The sequence below is a fragment of the Ammospiza nelsoni genome, chromosome 5 (assembly GCF_027579445.1).
Source record: "Ammospiza nelsoni isolate bAmmNel1 chromosome 5, bAmmNel1.pri, whole genome shotgun sequence".
NCBI lineage: Eukaryota > Metazoa > Chordata > Aves > Passeriformes > Passerellidae > Ammospiza > Ammospiza nelsoni.
In genome coordinates, this window is record NC_080637.1 from 33250192 (window position 1) to 33270296 (window position 20105).

The window sequence follows — 20105 nt, forward strand, 5'->3', positions numbered from 1 at the left end:
GGAGAGAGGATCCATGCTGGAAGCTGGACTCTTACCCTCGGGCAGTGCAGGACAGCCTTGCTCAGCCTGGCTCTTGCTACATGTCTCATTAAAACCTTCCATGGGCTGAGCCTAGTGTTTGCTGTATGTCCTTAGCATTACTGCAAATAACTATGAGTCAGTGTATAAAACTTTTATGTATAAATCTGGTCCATTTCTGTAATTATTCCTGGCCCAAAGGAAAGGGATTTCACCGTTAGTAATTTTTTTAACTTTGGCAATTAATTTTTAATCTAAAATCTTTCCAAGTGTTTTATTTGTGGATAAATCTTGTCATGGGGATATAGGATCATTTTGCTTTTTTCATTATGTTGGGCAGATAAAAATCCTGCTGTTTCTGAAATAGCAGTTCAGATCAATGAGACTGGTGATTCACACTATAAAATTCAATTTGTATGCTAGGTGTTAAGCAAATAATCAGATTCTAATAAAGGAAGAGAAGTTCCATTTTAGATCTGGGACCTGCTATGACTTCCGTTTTTCTGCAATATTATCTTAAACATAACTACAAATCATATCTGTCAGAATTCTTTTTTTCATGTATTGCATTACTTTTTCTGCTGAGTTGATGACTTATTTTTTTAAATTACCATGTGGCATTTAAGCAGGATTCTGGAGTGTGAGTACTGGCCAACATGTGCATTTACTTCATATTGTTTAGCAAGGTTAGGAAACATTTTTTAACTTTTAAAATCATACTTTCAGCAGTATTTTTTTATTACGTAGGCCTGTTCAACAATTTTACTTCTTAATATATGCCTTACCAAAATGATGTTTTGAATTTCTTTTGTAGATTCAAATAATTTCTCTGACAAAAAGAAGGTCATTTGCTCTCTGAAACCTCACTTCCATTCATTACTTCATATTTAATTAAAAAGTGTTCTCTCTATATTTTATCGACCATGTCAGCATTGCTATGACTTTTATTCCAGTTGTTAACTCTAGAATTTATGCTGCTGGTTACTGCAGCAGTTAAAATATATTGTTACTTTTACAGTGCTTGCATGACACATCTTTTAGCTTGCTCACAAGATGCAACTATCTGCTATAGCTTTACTGCTGTAGTTGGCACGTGAAGGCAATAAGATAAATAAATTGATTCTCTCCCTCCTTTTATTTTCTTTATCACTGTTCCTCAAGTGGCAATTATAACTTCAGAGTTTATTTGTGCATTTGAACCAAATTTAAAAAATATATTAAGAAACCTAGATGCTGTTGTTGACTTACAGACACACAGCCAATATTTCAACATGGAGGTATCAATCCAATTATCTATCATTTTTCTCTGCTTAGGAGCTTGTTAGAAGCATTTGGAACATAGTATTTGAAAACTTCTGCAAGCTGCTTTTTTTGTTTGGTGTACTTTCCTCCTTTTGGAAGACAACATATATAGGAACAAAGAATTAAACAAAGTGGACTTCAGCATTGGATTAATCACCTGTTTCAGTGTTTGTACATATGTTTTCATGGAGGCTAGTGTGTGTGCTTTCCTCATGGTGATTGTAGATCTAGTCTGTCTTCCTCTTGTTGCTTTCATATCCAAAACTCTTCACAACCTACTTTTTTCTCTGTTTCTCTTTTCTCTCTGTCCCATCCTTATAATTTCTTACTTAGTATACAAGCTTGGCTCCTGCCTCCTACCTCCATCCCACATGTGTTTTAAAACAAGTACATTTTCAATTTCCCCTCACGATGACATTTTGTTATAGATGTTTCACCATATTGAACATGTTGATTAAAACCTGATCTCTTAGCACTCTCTTTGACCTTGTGCATTTATGGTGTGTCCCTTGGAGCTCATGTCTGCCATGAAGGCCATAGAAACAATAGCAGCTCATATGTTAAGAATATTGTGGACTATGCTTTTCAATCTCACCTGGTTGTTGACCTGTATTTCTCTGTCTGCTAATGTGTTTGCTAATGGGTTTTCTGGGTTTTCTCTTCCTTTTTTTTTTTTTTTTTTTAAGCAGGCAGTCTGGGGTTTTGTTGTACTTGTGCAGTACCTGTAGCAACAGTGCTGGAGCCCAGAATTGGGATTTGGGATTTACAGGCACTGCAGTGAATACAAATAGCTTCAATAGTATATCAGGAATACTCAGTTTGTTGTTCACTATTATTGGCATAATAAGGTAAACAACTGCTGTCTTGTGATCAAGCAAAATTAGTCAAAGTTCCTTTTTGTTTCCCATGTAGATAGTTCCGAGTTAAATCTGTGCCTTGTTCTTTCAGTGTAGCTGTTGAACCATATGTTAAAAGTTTCCACATCACATCCATTTTGTAATGTCAGTAAGGGTTTTAGGGTTTTTTTCTGAAATATTTGAGGTGCCTGTGATCTGTGCTGCATTATGTTTAAAAAACATGAGTCAGTTTTTACTTTTTTGGAATTCTTTCAATTCTCTCCTTTTAAGCTCTGGGATTCTCTCCTTTTAGGCTCTGGGAACAGTCCATTCCCAGTGAATGGGAATGGGCCTGGAGTGAAATAAGACACCCTTTGTACCCAGCCCATTGGCATTAGTTGCTGTCACTTGTGTGCTCAGGGTTGCTGAATTATCAGCAAATTTAAATTCTTCTATTCTCAAAATTAGTTTGACCTAGGAACTCCAGGCGCTACAGAATACAAGCTTATTAATGGTGTGGTAGTGAGAGATGGTGACATAGGAGAGTTAATAATTTGTGAAGTAAAGTATTTGAATATTAATATATTCAGTGTTAGCTTGATGTGATTATGTTGTAGACAGGTTTAAGAAAATCTTCCGGCTTATTGCTGAGAAGCTTTTTTCTCTACTGGATCTAGTATAGATCTGGGAGATGGGTTTGTGCAGTTTTGCTGTTGCTGCCTGTAGCTCTGGTACTATACAGATGTTAAGTCTTTCTGCATGTCCCTCATTCATTTGCACAGTTATGTATCTTCAAATGGAAAGAGGTTATGAGTAGGTTCAGAGGGATTACAGGCACATCTGTATGTCTGTTTTAGCAACCTGCAATGCTTTTGAAGTCTTTCATATACTCACCTACACAATCCAATTGCATAAGCATCTTGTGCTACTCTATGAACAACCAAGGGATTGAGGGACTGCAGTCAGCCTTACCTGCACTGATTCACTGCCTTGGAATGTGGTGCCTCCCTAGATGGGAAACTGGTCATTGCAGCTCCATACCATTGTGCTGTAAACTGCTTTCACAATTGATTTGCAGATGTATTATATTTTCAAGTGCTTTCACTAATGCTGGAAAACTGTGGCATACTTTTCAGGGTGTATCTGCCAGAAATTTCAAGAAGCAGTATGACTATGAACATTATTCAACTTGAAAGTACACATACTAGATGAAACTGTCCATCATTCCCAAAGAATAAATTATAACCTACACTTGTGTGCTAGCTCTATTGAGGGGACCTTCTTGTCTGCTCTCATCAATCCTGTGCTAGTGCATGCAAGTGTGTAGTACAGGAGGGAAGAGTGGATAATGTGTATGTGAAGAAAAGGGAGAATTAGGTAAAAAATCCCCAAATCCCACAACTAAAGATCCTAACAAAGAATCTTGAGTCTGAAGTTCTGAATCCTGATTGTGATGGCTGAAGGATCATGTAGTGCATATGCAGTTGTGAGCGTCTTACATGAGTTACAGACTTGTAGATGAATTTCCTGTTGAAAGATATATACCAGACTAAGCAGTACTATTTAAATTATTGTCTCTAGATTAGTCCTCAATAGATATGGCTAAACAACATGCAAGCAATATTCTTTTTCAGATATCCTACCTATAAACAAGAGAATTTCCTAGCTCCTCTGCCATAAGTCACCAAGAACAAGTGTGCTGTTTTAGGGCTTCCTTAAAAAGAAGGCTGTATTAAAGTGTAATTACCATGCTCTCAGTTTTGGAAGGGGAAATAAGTAATAAGGTTAGGTGCCTGAAGTTTAAAGCAAGAGGAAACATTTGACTAGCTGCATGCTTCCTTAGACTAAATCATATAAATTTTGTTCTCTGTTTCTGGAAATCATAGATGTTATTTCCTCTCCATTGTGTAGTTTATGTTTTTGCTGAATACCTTTGCAGACAAGGATTGGCTCTGCAGCTTTTGTCTGTGATATTTAATATAGGATATAGCGAGGTCTTGACCTCTTTTGTGATATTTGTGTACAAAGTCATACAGATGATGACTAATGCAATGAAAAGCTGTATTGATGAGAATGTAGTGTGTGAACTACATTCCTGAGCCATTTTTCCTGCTTTCTACAAGTGTGTAGAATTAACCACACACAAATAGGCACAAATACAGTAGCAAAAATTAGTTTTTGTATTTTTTCTGGAACCATCCTTTGTGCATTAAAGACAACCCTGGATTACTCGTCTGGCAACAGAAACCAGCTTGCTGGCAGAAGTGAATCTGTTAGTCCATAATCATGTTTCTCCTTCTGCATGGCGCAAATCTCTGCATAGGCAGGTGGTCCTGCAGCAGTGATGCAAACAGATACACAAAGCAGTGCCACAGGCTCTGTGCTTGGTGTTCCCCAGGGTAGGTGCAGGGAGCTGGAGGATCCCAGCACACACTCCCTGCACTCTGAGGAAGCACATCAGTACCAGGGCTGTGGGCAGAGCAGTATGGGCCCTGCAGGAGGGGATGCTCCCTTGCAGGCCCAGGTGGGAGGAGTGCTGGGCTCTGCCACCCCACAGGCTTCTGTGTTCAAGGGAACTTCTGTGCTGATGCTGTAGCATTGCTGTAGCACCTGTGCCCCTGTGGTGTCAAGGACCCAACAAGCCAGAAACCTCTTTTCAAGCTGTCAGAGGTGGCTCCATCTTGTGTGTTGGAGGAGTGTGAAACTCCAGGAGGGTTGTGCTTGTTTTTAGGCTTTCAGGATCAAGCAGAAGGAAGCAAGGCTGGCTTTTTTCAGAGGGGATGTTTAATAATAGAACATGCATAGACTGGGTAGGATAGCAATTTTGTGCCCCAGTGGTGGAGATGGTTTAATGGGCTAAATGTATTTAAAATAGTTTTGCCTCCTGGGAGAATCTCAGACTGGTTTACCTTTTCTTGTCTCTAATGTGGACGTATTTCATTCTGTTTGTTTTCTCTTGTATACTGTCATTTGAAAGTGAAATATTTTTTTCTTTTGAGCCTCATGGTGAACTACAATACATGTCAAAACTTATGTTGGTATATTTGCTAGCTTCTGTCGAGCTGTTTGAAACCCTGTGGTAATAGAGTTACATTTTGTGGATACATTTTTTGGGCTCTTTAAAGTAGTATATTGAGCTCTGGGACTTGGCAGATTTGATCAATATTAGGTTTTCCCTTGTGGTTGCAATACATTTTTCCCCCTCATCCTATTGATATATATTTCTTTCTGATATTTGCTGTATCATCAGCTGCTGGAGTGCTGCTGTTTAAGTGTAATTTCCAAAATCCTCTTGGATGAATCATATTACAGTATTATCATACAATATATTTACTCTATTTTTTCATGGGTACATGTAATTTTAAGTATTTTTGCTGACATTGGTATTGAGAATTGTGGCAAATAAGCTTTCTTCCCAGACTTTGACTGTTTTACTGGGATGTTGTGAGGCAAATCAGAATTAAGAGAGGTCTCTACAATTTTCTGTGAAATAAAGGGGAGGATGTGGAGTTCATGAAATGAACAGTGACCCAGCTGAAGATGAAATACAGTGACCCAGCTGAAGATATCTTGCCATTTTTAGTATTTTAATTACATTCAGTCTTCTTAGCACACATCAGAAGAGAAGTGGTGAATTGTGCCTTCTAGTAATCCCGGGCTTGGGCAGTTAAAGCTCCATGCAAACAGATTCTTTAAAAGTAGATTGCTCTGTGGCCCCATTTCTGCTGGCTGTCCTTCTGTTCCTGCCACTGCCCCATCTGTTTGTACTCATTGACACTTTCTGGCAGCCCGTGTTTTACCTCTTAGTCCCAGTGCAGACACAAGTGGGCTAAAGAATGGAGAGGTTTAAGGTAAATGGAGTTGGTCAAAACCTGGCATTGACCTTGGGACCGACCACCCTTTGATTGCAACAAAGGAACAAGCATACACATAGTATTTTTAATTCTGGCCTTAAAATGGCATGTGTGGCAGATGGTGGTAAGGCTGTAAAGAGGTACCAAATGAGGAGGTAAGGTTTTTCACTAAGTGACTCTTTTGTGTCAGAGGGAATACATGAACTACAGAGGGAGGAACAAAAGCAAAGTCCCAGGTTAATTATTACAAAATACTGGAGATGAAATATCTTGCCTAGCCAAAAGTTTTTGATTTTTTTTTTCCCTCAAAATCCTTTCTGAATGTCATCTGTCTTGTCAGTAAATGCAGATGAGGGCTTGTGGACATGACCAGACTTCCATGCACTAGTGGATCAAATTAGATGCATGATGGTTGGCATGTCCTGCCACAGGCAGATTAGAGGCTTTGCCTGATCAGTGATTAAAACCCAGCGCCATCCACTTTTCTAGAGGCCAGGTTCTAGCCCTGAAGATATGTATATGTATGCTTAATGGGAGGCTTATCCCCCTGCATCTAAAATCCATTTGTACTAATGATCCAGTGAGTCATCAAACCTATTAGTATGGCTTGGCTTCTTCATTTTGTCTCCTGAAGTTCGATTTTTGCACTTTTTCCTTCAGAATAACATTGTATTAATTGGCTGACATGTGGGAAAGCTCCTTAATGGTGTGCTTGGAAGTATCTCTGTGCCCAGTCACAGTATGATTGTCCCGATTGTTTCCAGTTTTCTTGTAGAGACAAGATGACAAGTAGGAGAAATAGCAATGATGGGAATACTGAATTCTCATTTTGAGAGCTGGTTATCTTCATCAGCTAAATATTGATATCTTTCTTAGACCTGATTTCTAATTGTTCAAAAATTGGAGGTGACACAGTTTAGTGTGATGACTGATTCCCACTGTCTGAATAATGAGTGGTTTCTGAAATTTTGGTTATGGTTTCTAAGACTGGGCAACAGTGTGTGGTGTTGGATTAGTTAGTCTTGAAATGATCCAAGAACGATGTGGTGCTATTTGCAAAAGGCGCTCAAGCAAGAGGAGAATAATATTACAGAGATAATATGGCTATTTCTGTATTTAAATGTTGCTGTTATAGTCCCATTGGTACAATCTGTACACCTAGGGAGACTAATTGATTTCAAATTTGATGCTTTAACCACTAAATCATCATCTCCAGCTGGCACTGAAATAAAATGATTTGCATCATCTACATCAGCAGGCAAGTGTCACCTTTGTTAAAAAAAGAACCACCGACACACAGACTTAATTATCTATTCAGAGTGCAAGCTAACTGCTCAAATGTAGTGACTTTTCTCCAAAACCCAAGCAGATATTTAAAGAGGCATGATCAAAATCACACTTCTCTGAAAGCTGAACAGTGGCTTCTAAAAATAGTTATAACTGATTTTAAAAAGAGGCTTGATTCTGTGTTTTATATTGTGTGTCTTTTATATAATTAGCTTTACTGCTAATCCATTGCCAGTTTTCTCTCTTCATAATGTGACTGAGGAACACAACTTTTTAATAAAGGAGAAAAACGTTTCAAAGCTACAGTTGTTGGCAGGTAGACTGAGACTTCTGGTAGTTTGGCCTTTGAGCCTGACTAATGTAGTGTGATAAATCTGCTCTCCTTCCACAAAAATGCTGAGTGGTTTAGGTTATAAAAACTACCATTATTTCAAATGCGTTTCCTTCTTGTCAATCAAACCTCTAGTTTGAGAACCTCTGAAACCCTTTTAAGATGCTCTTAGGCCAAATTGCACTGGAAAATGCATCTAATAAAGTGCTTTTGAACAGCTTCTTTTAACTATTTAGTGCCTGGCGTGTTACCTGTGAGTGCAGTTGCAATGTATATTCATGGAAAAGGCTGGTTTTTTAGCTGAGGATTGTTGTGGTTTGTGCAGAGGATGTTCCAGGTCTCTTCGCTGGTGGGTGAAAAACTGAAGCTGTGCAGCATGCTTGCTTGTGCTGCTGCTGGGGCTGTCGCTGAGAGGACGCCAGCCTGCCCTGGCACTGACATGCTGTTAAACTCTTTGCTCTCCCCCTGCTCCGTGGTCTGATAGCGCTGGTCAGACTCCTTCCCAGGACAGCTTTTTGAAAAAGGCAGCAGGATTATCTATATATGTCCAGCTGTAGGCCCGAGTACCAGGTGAGAAGACCCTTTGGGGGATATTTAGCTCGTTTCATTCTCGGCAGAAATGTCAGTATTGCCCCTGTTAGCAGGCATCAAGCGCGCCGTGTCCGCATTGCCCGTGTCGGGCGGTGTCCGCGCAGCCCGGGGCTTGTGCAGCTGTCCCGAAGCCCCTTGGCACAGCGGAGCCCCACCACTGCCCCCGGGGCTCCCTTCATTTCTAACCAGAGCTGCTGCTCCCCTCGCCCGCTGCATTCCAGGTGGTGCTGGAGGAGGAGGAGGAGGAGGAGGAGGAGAGGCTGCTGGTTTATTCAGGCAGTGATGCTAGTGTTGTGGGCGGGAACAGCTTTTTTTTTTTTTTTCCCTTTCCCCTTTTTGTCTTTCTCCTCTCCTTGTCCTCCCTCTGCTCTCCGGCACTGGGACTTGGCAGTCTGCAGTGCGGGTCCCCGCACGCCATGCCCCCCAGCCCGCCGCCCTAGGGCTTGCCCCGGGCACCATGCGGCAGGACAGGCTCACGGGCTCGCTGCGGCGCGGGGGGCGATGCCTGAAGCGGCAGAGCTCGGGCGGCGGCGTGGGCACCATCCTCAGCAATGTGCTCAAGAAGCGCAGCTGCATCTCCCGGACCGCGCCGCGCCTGCTATGCACCTTGGAGCCAGGTACCCGCGCCGGCCGGCCGAGGCTGCGGCTGCCGCCCCGTAAGCGGCTTAGCGGGGCGGGGGGAGCCGCCGGGGCCTCGGGGTCGGCTCGGAGAGGAGGAGGCGGCCGGCGGGCGATGAGGGCCGCGGGTAGGCGCGGGGGGCAGCGCCCGGGGGCGGCCCCGGCCCGCGGCGGACTCGCCTCTCCGGCCGCCGCTGCGGCAGCCCCGGCGGGGCCCGGCCGGCGCGGCGCGCCGCGGTCGCGGCCTGGGGCCGGCGGCGGGTCCGGAGCGCGGGGCTCCCGCCCGGGCTGCGCCGGCCCGGGGCTCGGAGCGGGGCCTGCGAGGCGGCCCCGGGCTGGGGAGCGGCCGAGGCTCCGCGGCGGGTGCGAGGCGGCCCCGGCGGGGAGCGGGGCCGGGCCCCGGCGGGAGGCCGGGCTTGGCGGGGCCCTGCGGGCAGGCAGCGCGCTGCCCCTGCCCCGGGGGGCTCCTCCTGCTCCTGTCCCGCCCGGCCCGCCATCCCGCTCCGCTCTCCCCATCTCCTGGTCCTTTCCTTGCTCCTCCCGCCCGGCGTCGCCGCCTCGCAGCGCTTTTGTGTCGTCTGTCCCCAGTGCCTTTCTCCCTCGTCTCCTCTCTCCCGGGCTCGGCGACCCAGCTTTGTGTCAGTCCTTCCCCGAAGTCTCCTCGCAGCCTCCCCAGACCTTTCCTGATAAACCTGCTACCTCTTGACCTGCCGGAGACCCCTCCTCCCGCCCAGCCTTTGTCTGCGGTAGGGTGTTGTCTAAATTTGCAACCATGCCTATACCAAGGGGAAGGCATCAGCTCTGCAGCTATGTTTTCTAGATCCCCATTCAGTATCAAAATCTTTTAAGAACTGGATGGTCAGCAAACGACGTGTGTTTACTTGCGGGAGGGAGGCTCTCAACAGAAGTACAGATGGGTGATCATGAGTGAGTGCTAGATTCTAGTTGCCTGCCATCAAAATTTTGGATTTTTTAAAAAATGAAATATCAAGAAATTTAAATTCAATTTACCGTGTTAGAGCTGTCACTTGTAGCTAAAACGTTGTGGATCTGTTGCCTAATTTTAGGCATTTACAAAGCATGCAAGCCAGAGATCCACTGAAACATGGAGCACTTCATGGAAATAAATGAAGATCAGTTTCCCATTGTATTAGCTGTGTGTGCATCAAGCACACAATGCTCACTGCCTCTGTGTTTGAGATGGGTTTCAGAAGCTGTTGTTAATAAGGTCTCAGATACATTTTGGTAGATTTCTGGGGTTGCTGTTTTCAAGGAGATTTCCTGAATTGTAATTCTCAAAGACCCCTGCTCCAACAGCAGCCTGATATTATCCCAGGTAATGACGTTATCTGGATAATGACATTCATGTATTTACACTCACACAAAGACCAGGGGATGTGATTGGGTGTAACTATGAATGCCACGGTCCTAAAAATCCCCCTGGTCTGGGGTTTCCATATTGTTCACATGTAGGTAAAGACAATAACCCCATTCAGGATACATGTTTTCATAGAGTGGTGGAGATGGGACAGCTAATGAACTCTTTAAAATAAGCTGGATGAAATATTCTTCAGATTTACTTAATGTCTTTGTTAGCTGTCTGTATTGTGAAGTTTTTCTAGACTGGAGGTTTTAGATGTGCTTTGATACATCTCAGTGAGCTCTGGCTCCTGGTAGAAGTGGTTTCATACAGAGTTAGTCAGGATGTTACTTTTAGAGATAAATTGCAAGGCTAAGAATCTTCCTGAAACATCAAGCAGCATAGTCTACGTTGACACTTCTCTTTCCTTGAGCATGGGCTCCTGCTGCACACAAATCTGCTTTAGGCCTTTTTCCTTGTTTATTTTTGATAAAATATTTATTTGCATTCTGTGGGAGAGGTTTCAGCAGCTGTGAAGTACAGCTGAGAACCTATAGTGCTACTTTGCAAGTTTAAAGCTACATCTGTATAGCTCACAGACGTGCATCAAAACACATCACCTTCCTACACTTTCTTCTGGTTTGATATTGCTAAAAAAAAAAATCCCAGATTTTGCCCTATTCTTTTGTTTAATGTTGCTGGGGGTGCACTGGGGATTTGTTTCTGTCACCCAGGTACTTGGCTGCCAGTATTTTTCTCTTCTCTTGTGGCTTTTTGTGTGGTTCCGTGCTACATTTTGGTTATGCAGAGGAAGACTGAGGGTTTGGGAATCTTAGGGATATAATCTTCCCTCTTACAGCCTTTTCTTGTCAGGAGTTATTGTGTATTTTACACAGGAAAGGACTGTAGTTGGGGGGGGGGTTATATTTTCCTTATTTTAAATTATTTTATTTTTTTATAACTTTTCTGCAGTGGTTTCTGGTGACAGGCTTGGAAGGGCATTGAACAGAGCTTATTTTGGCATTCCCCTACCTTTCAGAAATTTGTTGTCAAGCATGTACCTTTGTGTGTCCTTGTATTCATGGAGCTAATAATTCCAGAGTGTTCCCAGCATATTCCTGCTGTTATGAGTTAATATGCTTCTGAGACATGAAGAATAAGTTCAAAGTGTGTGGTGATATTTAATATGTCAAATGACACTATAGCCTGGCTGATTTGATGTGAACGGGCTGAGTTGTACTGACAACACTTAAAGTAAGAACTACTGCTCTATGTGTGGTGCATCTAGGCCAGACTGTCCCTGCCAAGGAGCTGGGAGGAAAAGTTCTCTTAAGGCCTGAAGGGGTATTTTTTTGCAAAAAGCATATGTTTATGTAAGGGAGAGGAATGTGACCCAAAGATGGAGGATTGTTAGACATGGGAAAATCCAGTGAAAATAGGTGCAGACATGCAGTAGGGTTGAATGGGTGTGGGGTACTGAGGGGGAAGAAACTATTGGGGAATCTAAGTTAGTTTATGGAGAGAAGACAACTGAATAAAAAAAGGGGAATGATGGAGAAAGGAAGGATTAGGAAACCAAGAGAGGCTGAGTTAGGGATAGGCATTAGTTTCCTTGAAGCTCTGAAGCTCAGGGACAAGTTCCTTGAGCAGAGTGCAGAAACTGCATGTAGCAAGATGATTCTTGTGCCAGAAGTAAGTAACGGGCAAAGAGATGCTGCTCCTGTTTTGCTGGTTACCTTCCTTGCTCTCTCTATATGGTTGCAGCTTTTTTTACATGCTTACTTGCTGTATTTTTTATTAAGCAATGTTGTAATTTTTTGATTTTAGGAAATATAAATTCTTTAAAATGAATGGGAATGAAGAACAATTTGTATATGCTTTGAGGTTTATTCCCCATGGTTGTTCCCCTCCCCTCCCCCAAAATTGTCACATAATTTGATTTGGAAAGTACTTCTAATGGAGAAAAAATAAAGGGACACAGATTCTGTGGCTTTTACAAGAGGTTGTCATGTAACCAACCAAGCAGTTCCTCACCAGGCTGAAGAGAGTGTGCTGCATAGTCTGGTGTTACCATGTGATGCAATTCTCATTTGCAGTAATTTTCACACCTGTCTTAATTGTTTGCTGTGATTTAATTAACTTTAGTAGATGGATGATCTGGTTTCAGTCTCATTTAATCAAGGGTCTCATTTGAAGGGTCTCATTTCAGTCTCAGGAGGGATATATACTTTGACTGTAGTGTGAGCTCTCTGGTCATGATGCTTATGTAATTATAGATAGATTTTTCCTTGCTCTGAGCTTTTATTTTGCTGTACTTGATCTTTTGAAGACCTGGAAGTATCTGCTTGTGTCTTTCTTAGGAAGATTCTAAAACAGACAGAAGAAGTTTTTACTGGGACCTTTTAAGTCTTAGAAAAGTGTGAGTAATTAATATCTGGCTGCTGGGTTGAGATGAATACATGGTTATTTTGGAAGGCTATTGGTTCTTTGCTGCAAGGTAGTGTTAGATAATGTGTCAGCATCTGTTACTTTAACAAAAGGAGTTCTCGGTCATGATGTATTTTTGTATCTATTAGGGTTTTACATTACTTACTTTTTTTTTGCTTGAGAATGAAGTTCACATTTTCCAGTTTCAGCAAACGTGATACAATTTAATCTTAGGTTGTTGCCATTGTTACATTGCTTTGAATTATTATGAAAAGATTTATCTATTAGGAGCCCCTGCCGAGTGCCATTGCGCCATGGGAAGGAATACTAATAAACAGTTACTTCCAGGAATAGCTATTAATCCTTCCATGTTTTTTCAAGACATATCTATTATGGTTAGAAGTCTTTATTTTTCTAAGTCTGACAAGCATGTCTTTTAGATCTGAAGCAGGGAAACAAGGGCACTAATCCCCAGGTCTCAGTGATGCAATTCTAAAACGCTAAAATTTTAAACAGTGCTGGAGTTTGTGTGATTTTTTTCTTTGTTTCTATTCACTCAACCCCAACAAAGAAAAAAAAAAGGCATGGAGAAAAAGCTTTTGTCTTTAAGTATATAATTATCAGGTAGTAAGGTTAAAATTACTTACCACTTCAGTATGCAAATGCTCAAAGGCATTTTACATTCCATAAATAGCAAATGCCACTACAGTTGGGTTTTCTGTCACACTTGTAGGTTTAGACCTCCAAAGAACTGGGTATTACTGGTGAGTTGATTAGCATGGATGTTAAATACTTAAAACTTTGCAGGATTATAATCAGTTTGGGTTTTCTGTGTGTGTGTATATATGTGTGTGTATGTATATATATATATTTCTATGTTGAAACTGTTTGGCTTCGTATTCTGGAAAGATGAGAAGCTATGCATAACATAATTGTAAATATGGAACAATTGTGTTAAATTGTGTGGGGAAAATAAAAGAGGGCTTCATCCTTCATGCCAGCCGATGGGAGGGAGGGAATGTGATCTGTGCTGTGTTCAGCACCTGAGGTCTGGACAGCGGCATTTGAAGGATCGAGGAATTGTACGTTCAAAGTGTGGGATGGAAAGCAAATTAAACATTTTACTGTTGATCATGTTCTGGCATACTCCAGTGCCATGTTGGGATCCACTTGAGATTCTGGTATTTTATGTAATATTGCATGAACAATTACTAGGCCTGCTTCATAACAAGTAAAATAGTTTGCTCATATGGCCAAAATAAAATCTAAGCTTAAATAACAGTACTACCAAATGTGTGTTATGGTCTGAGGAATTTGAAAAAAAAATATTCTTGACAGTAAAATAATTTTCACACACCAAACTTATAAATTAGTTTTGATTGACCTAATGTCAAGAAGCTGGCATAGATGAAAAGAAACTGTCTGTGCATGTGTATTTTTCTGTGGATGCATATAACCGTTTGCAATGTACTAGTATAGTTTGTAGACCAGTGAACTATATGAATATTAGTGAAATAAGTTGTGCCAGGCTACATCATTAAAGAGAACATTACTGCATTTTAAAAGCATTTTGTCCGTGTACTTCTTACCACGTTCGTTGAATCTACTGTGAAGACAAAATTCACCAAAACAGGTTGAAATGTAGTTGTTTAAATAGGAAGATAAAATTTTGTGTTCTTGTTTTAACTGTGGGATTTTTGTGTTTGGGGTTTTTTGGCTTCTTTTTGTCTTCTGAGCTAAATGAAGTAATGAGTTTTTTTGTGTGTTTTTTCTTTCTAGGGGTTGATACAAAATTGAAATTCACTCTTGAGCCATCTTTAGGTCAAAATGGTTTTCAGCAGGTAATTTGATTTATTTTTTTCTTGAATTTGTGAAGGAGTGGGTTCTCAGCAATCAAGGTGCTTGCCTAGTTCAGAAGTGCATTTGTCATCATAATATCAGCATATTATTTGCAATTGCATCAAGACCTGTTTCATTTATATTCAGAAAATGGAATAGGCTTTCATTGTTTGCTCAGATATTTCCTAAATCCTTGTGTCCTAGAATATTATACTTTAGTCAAATCATCAAGTAGTTAATCTGCATCTTCCCTGTGAGTGGATTAAGCAGTTAAACTCTGACATGTGTGCAGCAAAATGAAATGAATGTGCATGTCTGCAAGGTAGCAAATGTTGCTATGCTGTAGCATTAAACTAATGATGGATATTTTACATTTTGGGATGCTTTTTCTTTTAGTGGCATGATGCCCTCAAAGCAGTGGCCAGACTGCCCACAGGCATCCCAAAGGAATGGAGGAGAAAGGTAGGTAGACCTCTGTGCCTTGTGGGCCATATTGCCTGTAGGTTTCTCAGGAGAGCTGAATTACATCAATATTATCTGCTAGTGGGTTTTGTAATGAATATTTGGACCTTTTAAGTTTTACTGGGGATTTTTCCTTGTTTTTATTATTCAGTGACAGCTTCACAGGGCAGATGGAAAGGCTGAGGAGACAGGTAAATATGATGTTTTCAATAGTTGGGTTCTTTCTGCTTGAGGCTTAGGTAACTTGTTCTGGTGCAGATGTTATTGCCTCATACTGTCAGTCTCAAGAAATTGCACTGGTGAAATTGCCCCCACAGCTGAACATAACTGAAAGGAGAACATATCTGCAGTGTAGGATGTCACACTTACAAAGGTGAAGTTGATAGATGCTTAATGTTGACAAGAATGCTTATAGAAACAGTTGTTGGGGAAAAGACAGATTACCAAAATTAGGGAATTCCAAAGTCAGGAGTGACGCAGAATGGCAGAGTGCATCATTAATGGGAAATTGCACTGAGTGTTGTAGAAAAGGGTCCATTAGGATTTTGCCAGACTTACTTTATTGCATTATTCAACATTTGAAGTCCCCTAGTATAAAAAGAGGCATGTCTATTAATTTTTTCTTAAAAAATGAATCACATAATCTCAGCTTTAAAAACACAGTTTTAATAAAAATAATTTTTTAAAATATTTATAAAATATGTAGTTCGATGTATAATATATAATAATATTATATATTATATAAAAATTATAAATTATAATTGTGTAATTGTAATGATAAATTATAATTATATCTATTATATAAATTATATATATTATATAAATTATATATAAATAATATAGTTCCACATATTTCTGATGTATCAGCTTAATTTCTTTTTCCTGTTTTTTCTGTCTTTCCAAACCGAATTGTACTTCTTTACAAATCAGGGGAGAAGGAAGAGAAGACTTCATGGCATTGTTTTTCTCATACCACGATGAATTTATTTTTAATATACAACTTCAATGAATCCTTATACCCATCTAAGAGCCTTTTTTCTTTCCTGAAATATTCTTTTCCCAAGCTCCAGAAAGTGTCTCAGGCACTTTTCTGTGGTACATGAGTGGCAGAGGTCACAGCATCTCAGAAGGGCTGAGTTTGGGTGGGACCTCTGGAGTCATCTGGTCCAACCCCTCTGCCCAAGCAGGGCCACTTACAGCTGGTTGCCCAGGACTGTGTCCTGGTAACTTCTGAATATCTCCAAGGATGGAGATTCCACAACCTCTCTGGGAAATCTGTGTCAGTGCTCAGTTGCCCTCACAGTGAAAATGTGTTTCTTGATGTTTGAGGAGAACCTCCTGTGTTTCTGTTTGTGCCTATTATCTCCAATCCAGTCACTGGTACAGATGACAAGAGCCTGGCTTCCTCCTCCTTGCACCCTCCTTTCAGGTGTTTATACACACTGGCAGGATTTCCCCAAAGCTGCCTTTTCTCCATTCTGAATCCTCCCAGCTCTCTCAGCCTTCCTGCATAGCAGAGATACTTTGCAACTGGGTGTCCCCAACATATATTGATGCTTGGGATTGTTTCTTCCCAGAGACAGGATATTGCTCTTCTTGTTGAACTTAATGAGGTTCTTGTTAGACCATTTTTCCATGCTGTCAAGGTGTCCTTGGGCTTATCAGCCACTCCCCCAAGTTCTGTGTAATCAGCAGACTTGTGTGTACTCTGCCACATCATCCAGCTCAGATCTGTCTTTCCTTTTCACTCTGCCCATCTCTGTGTTTGCTCACATGCTCACATGATGCTAACCAGTGAAGTAGTGATGAAAAGAGGTGTTGTCTTTTTACTGCCATTCCCCGGGTTCACAATGATTTTAAGGTAGATACCAAAATAGAGGAAGTATTTTGTGGTGGCAGCCTGCTGGTTGCCTCCTTTGCTGTCAACAAAAGGAGCAGGTTGACATCTGCACTATTGTTGTGGCATGTGGGCTGGCAGAGATAAAGAATCCAGTCAAACAACATCAGTAGGGTGTCAGCAGTGCTGAGGCTGTTGGGAGGCAGAACAGTGGCATTCCTCCACATGAGTGGCTTTACAAAAGTGTAGAAACAGATATTTAAATGCAGAAAACATGAGATTCTGTGAGCTGTCTATAAATTCCTTCATCATGCAGCTATCTCAGTGTTTAAATCTGTGGGAAGTGTCTAAATTTCTTTTCTCACTTGAGTGAATTAATGGCTGATATAAAACTTGACCAGTTTGCTTTCATGATTTCTTTCAGTTTCCTGAAAAAAGGTCCTTTGTTGTTACTTGTTGTCATTGTATGATCTGTCATGTGCCTTTCATGGTTCAGGAAGTTTTCAAATTTTTAATAAAGGTCCAGCCTTTGTCTTGGATACACATGCATAAATCTGTTCTGGCAATTATTAGGCTTTAAGAGTCGTGAATGTGTTTGTTTCAGAACTCCCTGTAGCACCAACAGTTTAGGAAGCCCTCTTGTAAAAGTAAGCTGTTTTGATCCAAGTGCTTTCAGATGCTTTCAGATCAATCCCAAATGGTGAATACTAGATGCTATTTGTTCTGCAAACTCATCAGAAGAGACTTCTGATAAAGAGAAGCACCAACACTGCTAGATTTCTTTTGGGAATTCCAGGAGATGTATCCATGGTTGAGTTTGAGGAAAGCCAGCAGCAGTGTTATCCTTTTATCAAACTCTTTGTTGGTTATGAGGATAGAAGGTCTGAATTGACAGAGGGTCCTTGCCTTGTGTTTCCATTTTGGAGGGCTCCTGTGAATTCACTGACAGATGACTTGCATCTTTGTAAGCAGCCCACAGATCTGGATGTTTAATGCTGACCATTTCCTTCCTTTCTTTTCTAGGGAGCAAGGTATTAATTTAATTGTGCAAAAACCGTTCTGGCTAAAATCCTCCTCTGCATATTTCAAATCTAACAGCAGATCACGTATGGGTGAAGCTGATGAGGTTCATCTAACAATATATTTTGAAACTTTATATTTTATCAGAGAAATAATTAATTTTACCATATGTTTTTCTAGGTTTGGTTGACCCTGGCTGATCAGTACTTACACAGTATAGCCATTGACTGGGACAAAACCATGCGTTTCACATTCAATGAAAGAAGTAATCCTGATGATGACTCTATGGGCATCCAGATAGTAAAGGTAGCCAGCTAATTTGTTATTTCTTTTCTAATTTTTAAATGAAAAGTTGACATTTGAATTTGGATTTATTTTCATCTCTGCAACTGCTTTGGCAAAAAATGTATCTTAATTCCCTTTTTTTTTGGCTGCTTTGTTCCTTTTGCACTAGTCTGGTTAGTGTTGGCTGGGAAAAAGATGCTATTTCTGGGTTTTTTTCCTTTCATTTTTACTTTCTTTTGATTTTGAAAAAAGTGCTGGAGTTAATGAAGACAAAAGAACATAAGTGGGTTTTTTCCTTCTCTGTAAATAAGCACAAATGTTTTCTGGGAGTAAAAGCATATTTTAAAATACAGCAAATGAGCATTCTTCAGTTGTTTTACAGGAGTGAAACACATTTGCCTATTTGTATTTCTCAGCTGATTAATGTTTAATATTTAAAGCAGTCAGCCATTTTGTACATTTTGCCTTTCACTTATAAATCTCTTAAATTTCAAGGACACAGTTTGTGGCTTGTGTGTTTGGAAAAGTCAGTTATCTACTAGTTCTTTTATACTTTGATAAAAACAGATGCTCTTTTTTGTTAAATTAAGCAGCTGTTGGGCCTTGCCTGTTTGAAACCCAGAGATTTATTAACATCTTCTGTGGCAATGCGTTATAAACATCTTTTAGGGGACTTGTTTACTTAAGAGCTTGCTGAAACTATTTCTTTTGGGTAAGATAAAGGTTTAACAGCCTAAAAAAGAAACGTTTTCATCAACTTTGGGAGTATGTACTGGGAGGGTGGAGATGGAAGGAAAACTGGGACAGGAAAGAGAACTAACAGGGGACGGAAAATACATGTTTTCTCTGCTTGTCTTGTAATTTTTATTTTTTCTTTTTTTCCTTTAAAGGACCTTCACCGAACTGGCTGCAGTTCTTACTGTGGCCAGGAGGCAGAGCAAGATCGAGTGGTATTAAAACGTGTTTTGCTGGCTTATGCCAGGTGGAATAAATCTGTTGGCTATTGCCAAGGATTCAACATACTAGCTGCACTTATTCTGGAAGTAATGGAGGGCAATGAAGGGGATGCCCTGAAAGTGAGTAAAATTTCTTTAGTGTCGAAGATTGCTTTTACTTAGTGAACTATAGAATAAACCAATGTGTGAATTTTGGAGACAGACTAAAAGAGCACAACTCAAAAGACTTAGCTGATTTATACTGGTGAACTTTTTATTTTGTTATCCTGTCTCAGCTAAAATGAGTAGTTTGAATGCTATCAGTGTCACTTTTTTTTTGGAAAAAAAAATGGGACCACTGCTACTTACTATAGGATATCTTATCCTACAATTCAAAATCTGCTTGCAAACACTATAGGTAGCTGAAATATTAAAATTTCATGATCAGCATCTTATGTGGCAGCTCCATGTGAGGCAGTTGATAAATCAGCTACATTTCAAAGCAAATTCTAGGGAAATACTAAATATTCAAAATGAAAGTAAGTCACTTTGAAGCTAATTTCTGGACTAGGTTAGTCTTACATTGTTTTGTTTTCTTAGATAGTTTTTATTGTAAATAAAACAAAGCTTCATGAAATTTATAATATGTCAGAAAATGGAAATTCTTTAGGACAGGGCATGGTTTAAAGTTTGGCAAGATCATGTGCAATTTCCTTTAATGAATTTGCTCATACGTGTGAGTTGGTCTCAAATTAATGAAAGATGACTGTGACTCTTCAGAAACTAAGCTGTTTGTTTTGCCTTAGACAATGATTTAAATAGGGTAAATATTTAAATTTTCTCCTAAATAGTGCTCCTATTACTATAGAGCTCCTAAAATATAAAGCTTGTGGCAGTAGAGTCTAGCTAGCTGATAATTAATCCTTCATTCTAGACAACTGCCTGTAATAGGAAGAAAATACCATAATATAGCAACTTTATATCAGTAAGTAAAATTTCCTTTTAATAATTCTTGCTTAAGATTTCCTCAATATTTTAACAGTAATTTACCACATTATCCTATAGGAAATAGGATTGCCCAAGGTTTATGAAGTCCAAGTTGA

The 20105-nt window shown here is 40.4% G+C and overlaps 1 protein-coding gene across 4 annotated transcripts in view; it reads left to right on the plus strand.

The window, feature by feature from the left end:
• Positions 1-8602: 8602 nt before the first annotated feature.
• TBC1D30 (TBC1 domain family member 30) overlaps positions 8603-20105 on the plus strand; it is a 30504-nt gene continuing 19001 nt past the window's right edge. For 3 of the 4 annotated variants that reach the window (XM_059472959.1, XM_059472961.1, XM_059472960.1), the window contains exons 1-5: positions 8603-8836; positions 14404-14465; positions 14860-14925; positions 17963-18088; positions 18958-19143. In XM_059472959.1, the coding sequence (XP_059328942.1) occupies positions 8677-8836; positions 14404-14465; positions 14860-14925; positions 17963-18088; positions 18958-19143 (600 nt within the window). In that variant the 5' untranslated portion in view covers positions 8603-8676. Of the gene's footprint in view, positions 8837-12557; positions 12617-14403; positions 14466-14859; positions 14926-17962; positions 18089-18957; positions 19144-20105 lie in introns of all 4 variants that reach the window. The other variant, XM_059472962.1, reaches the window with a different exon arrangement.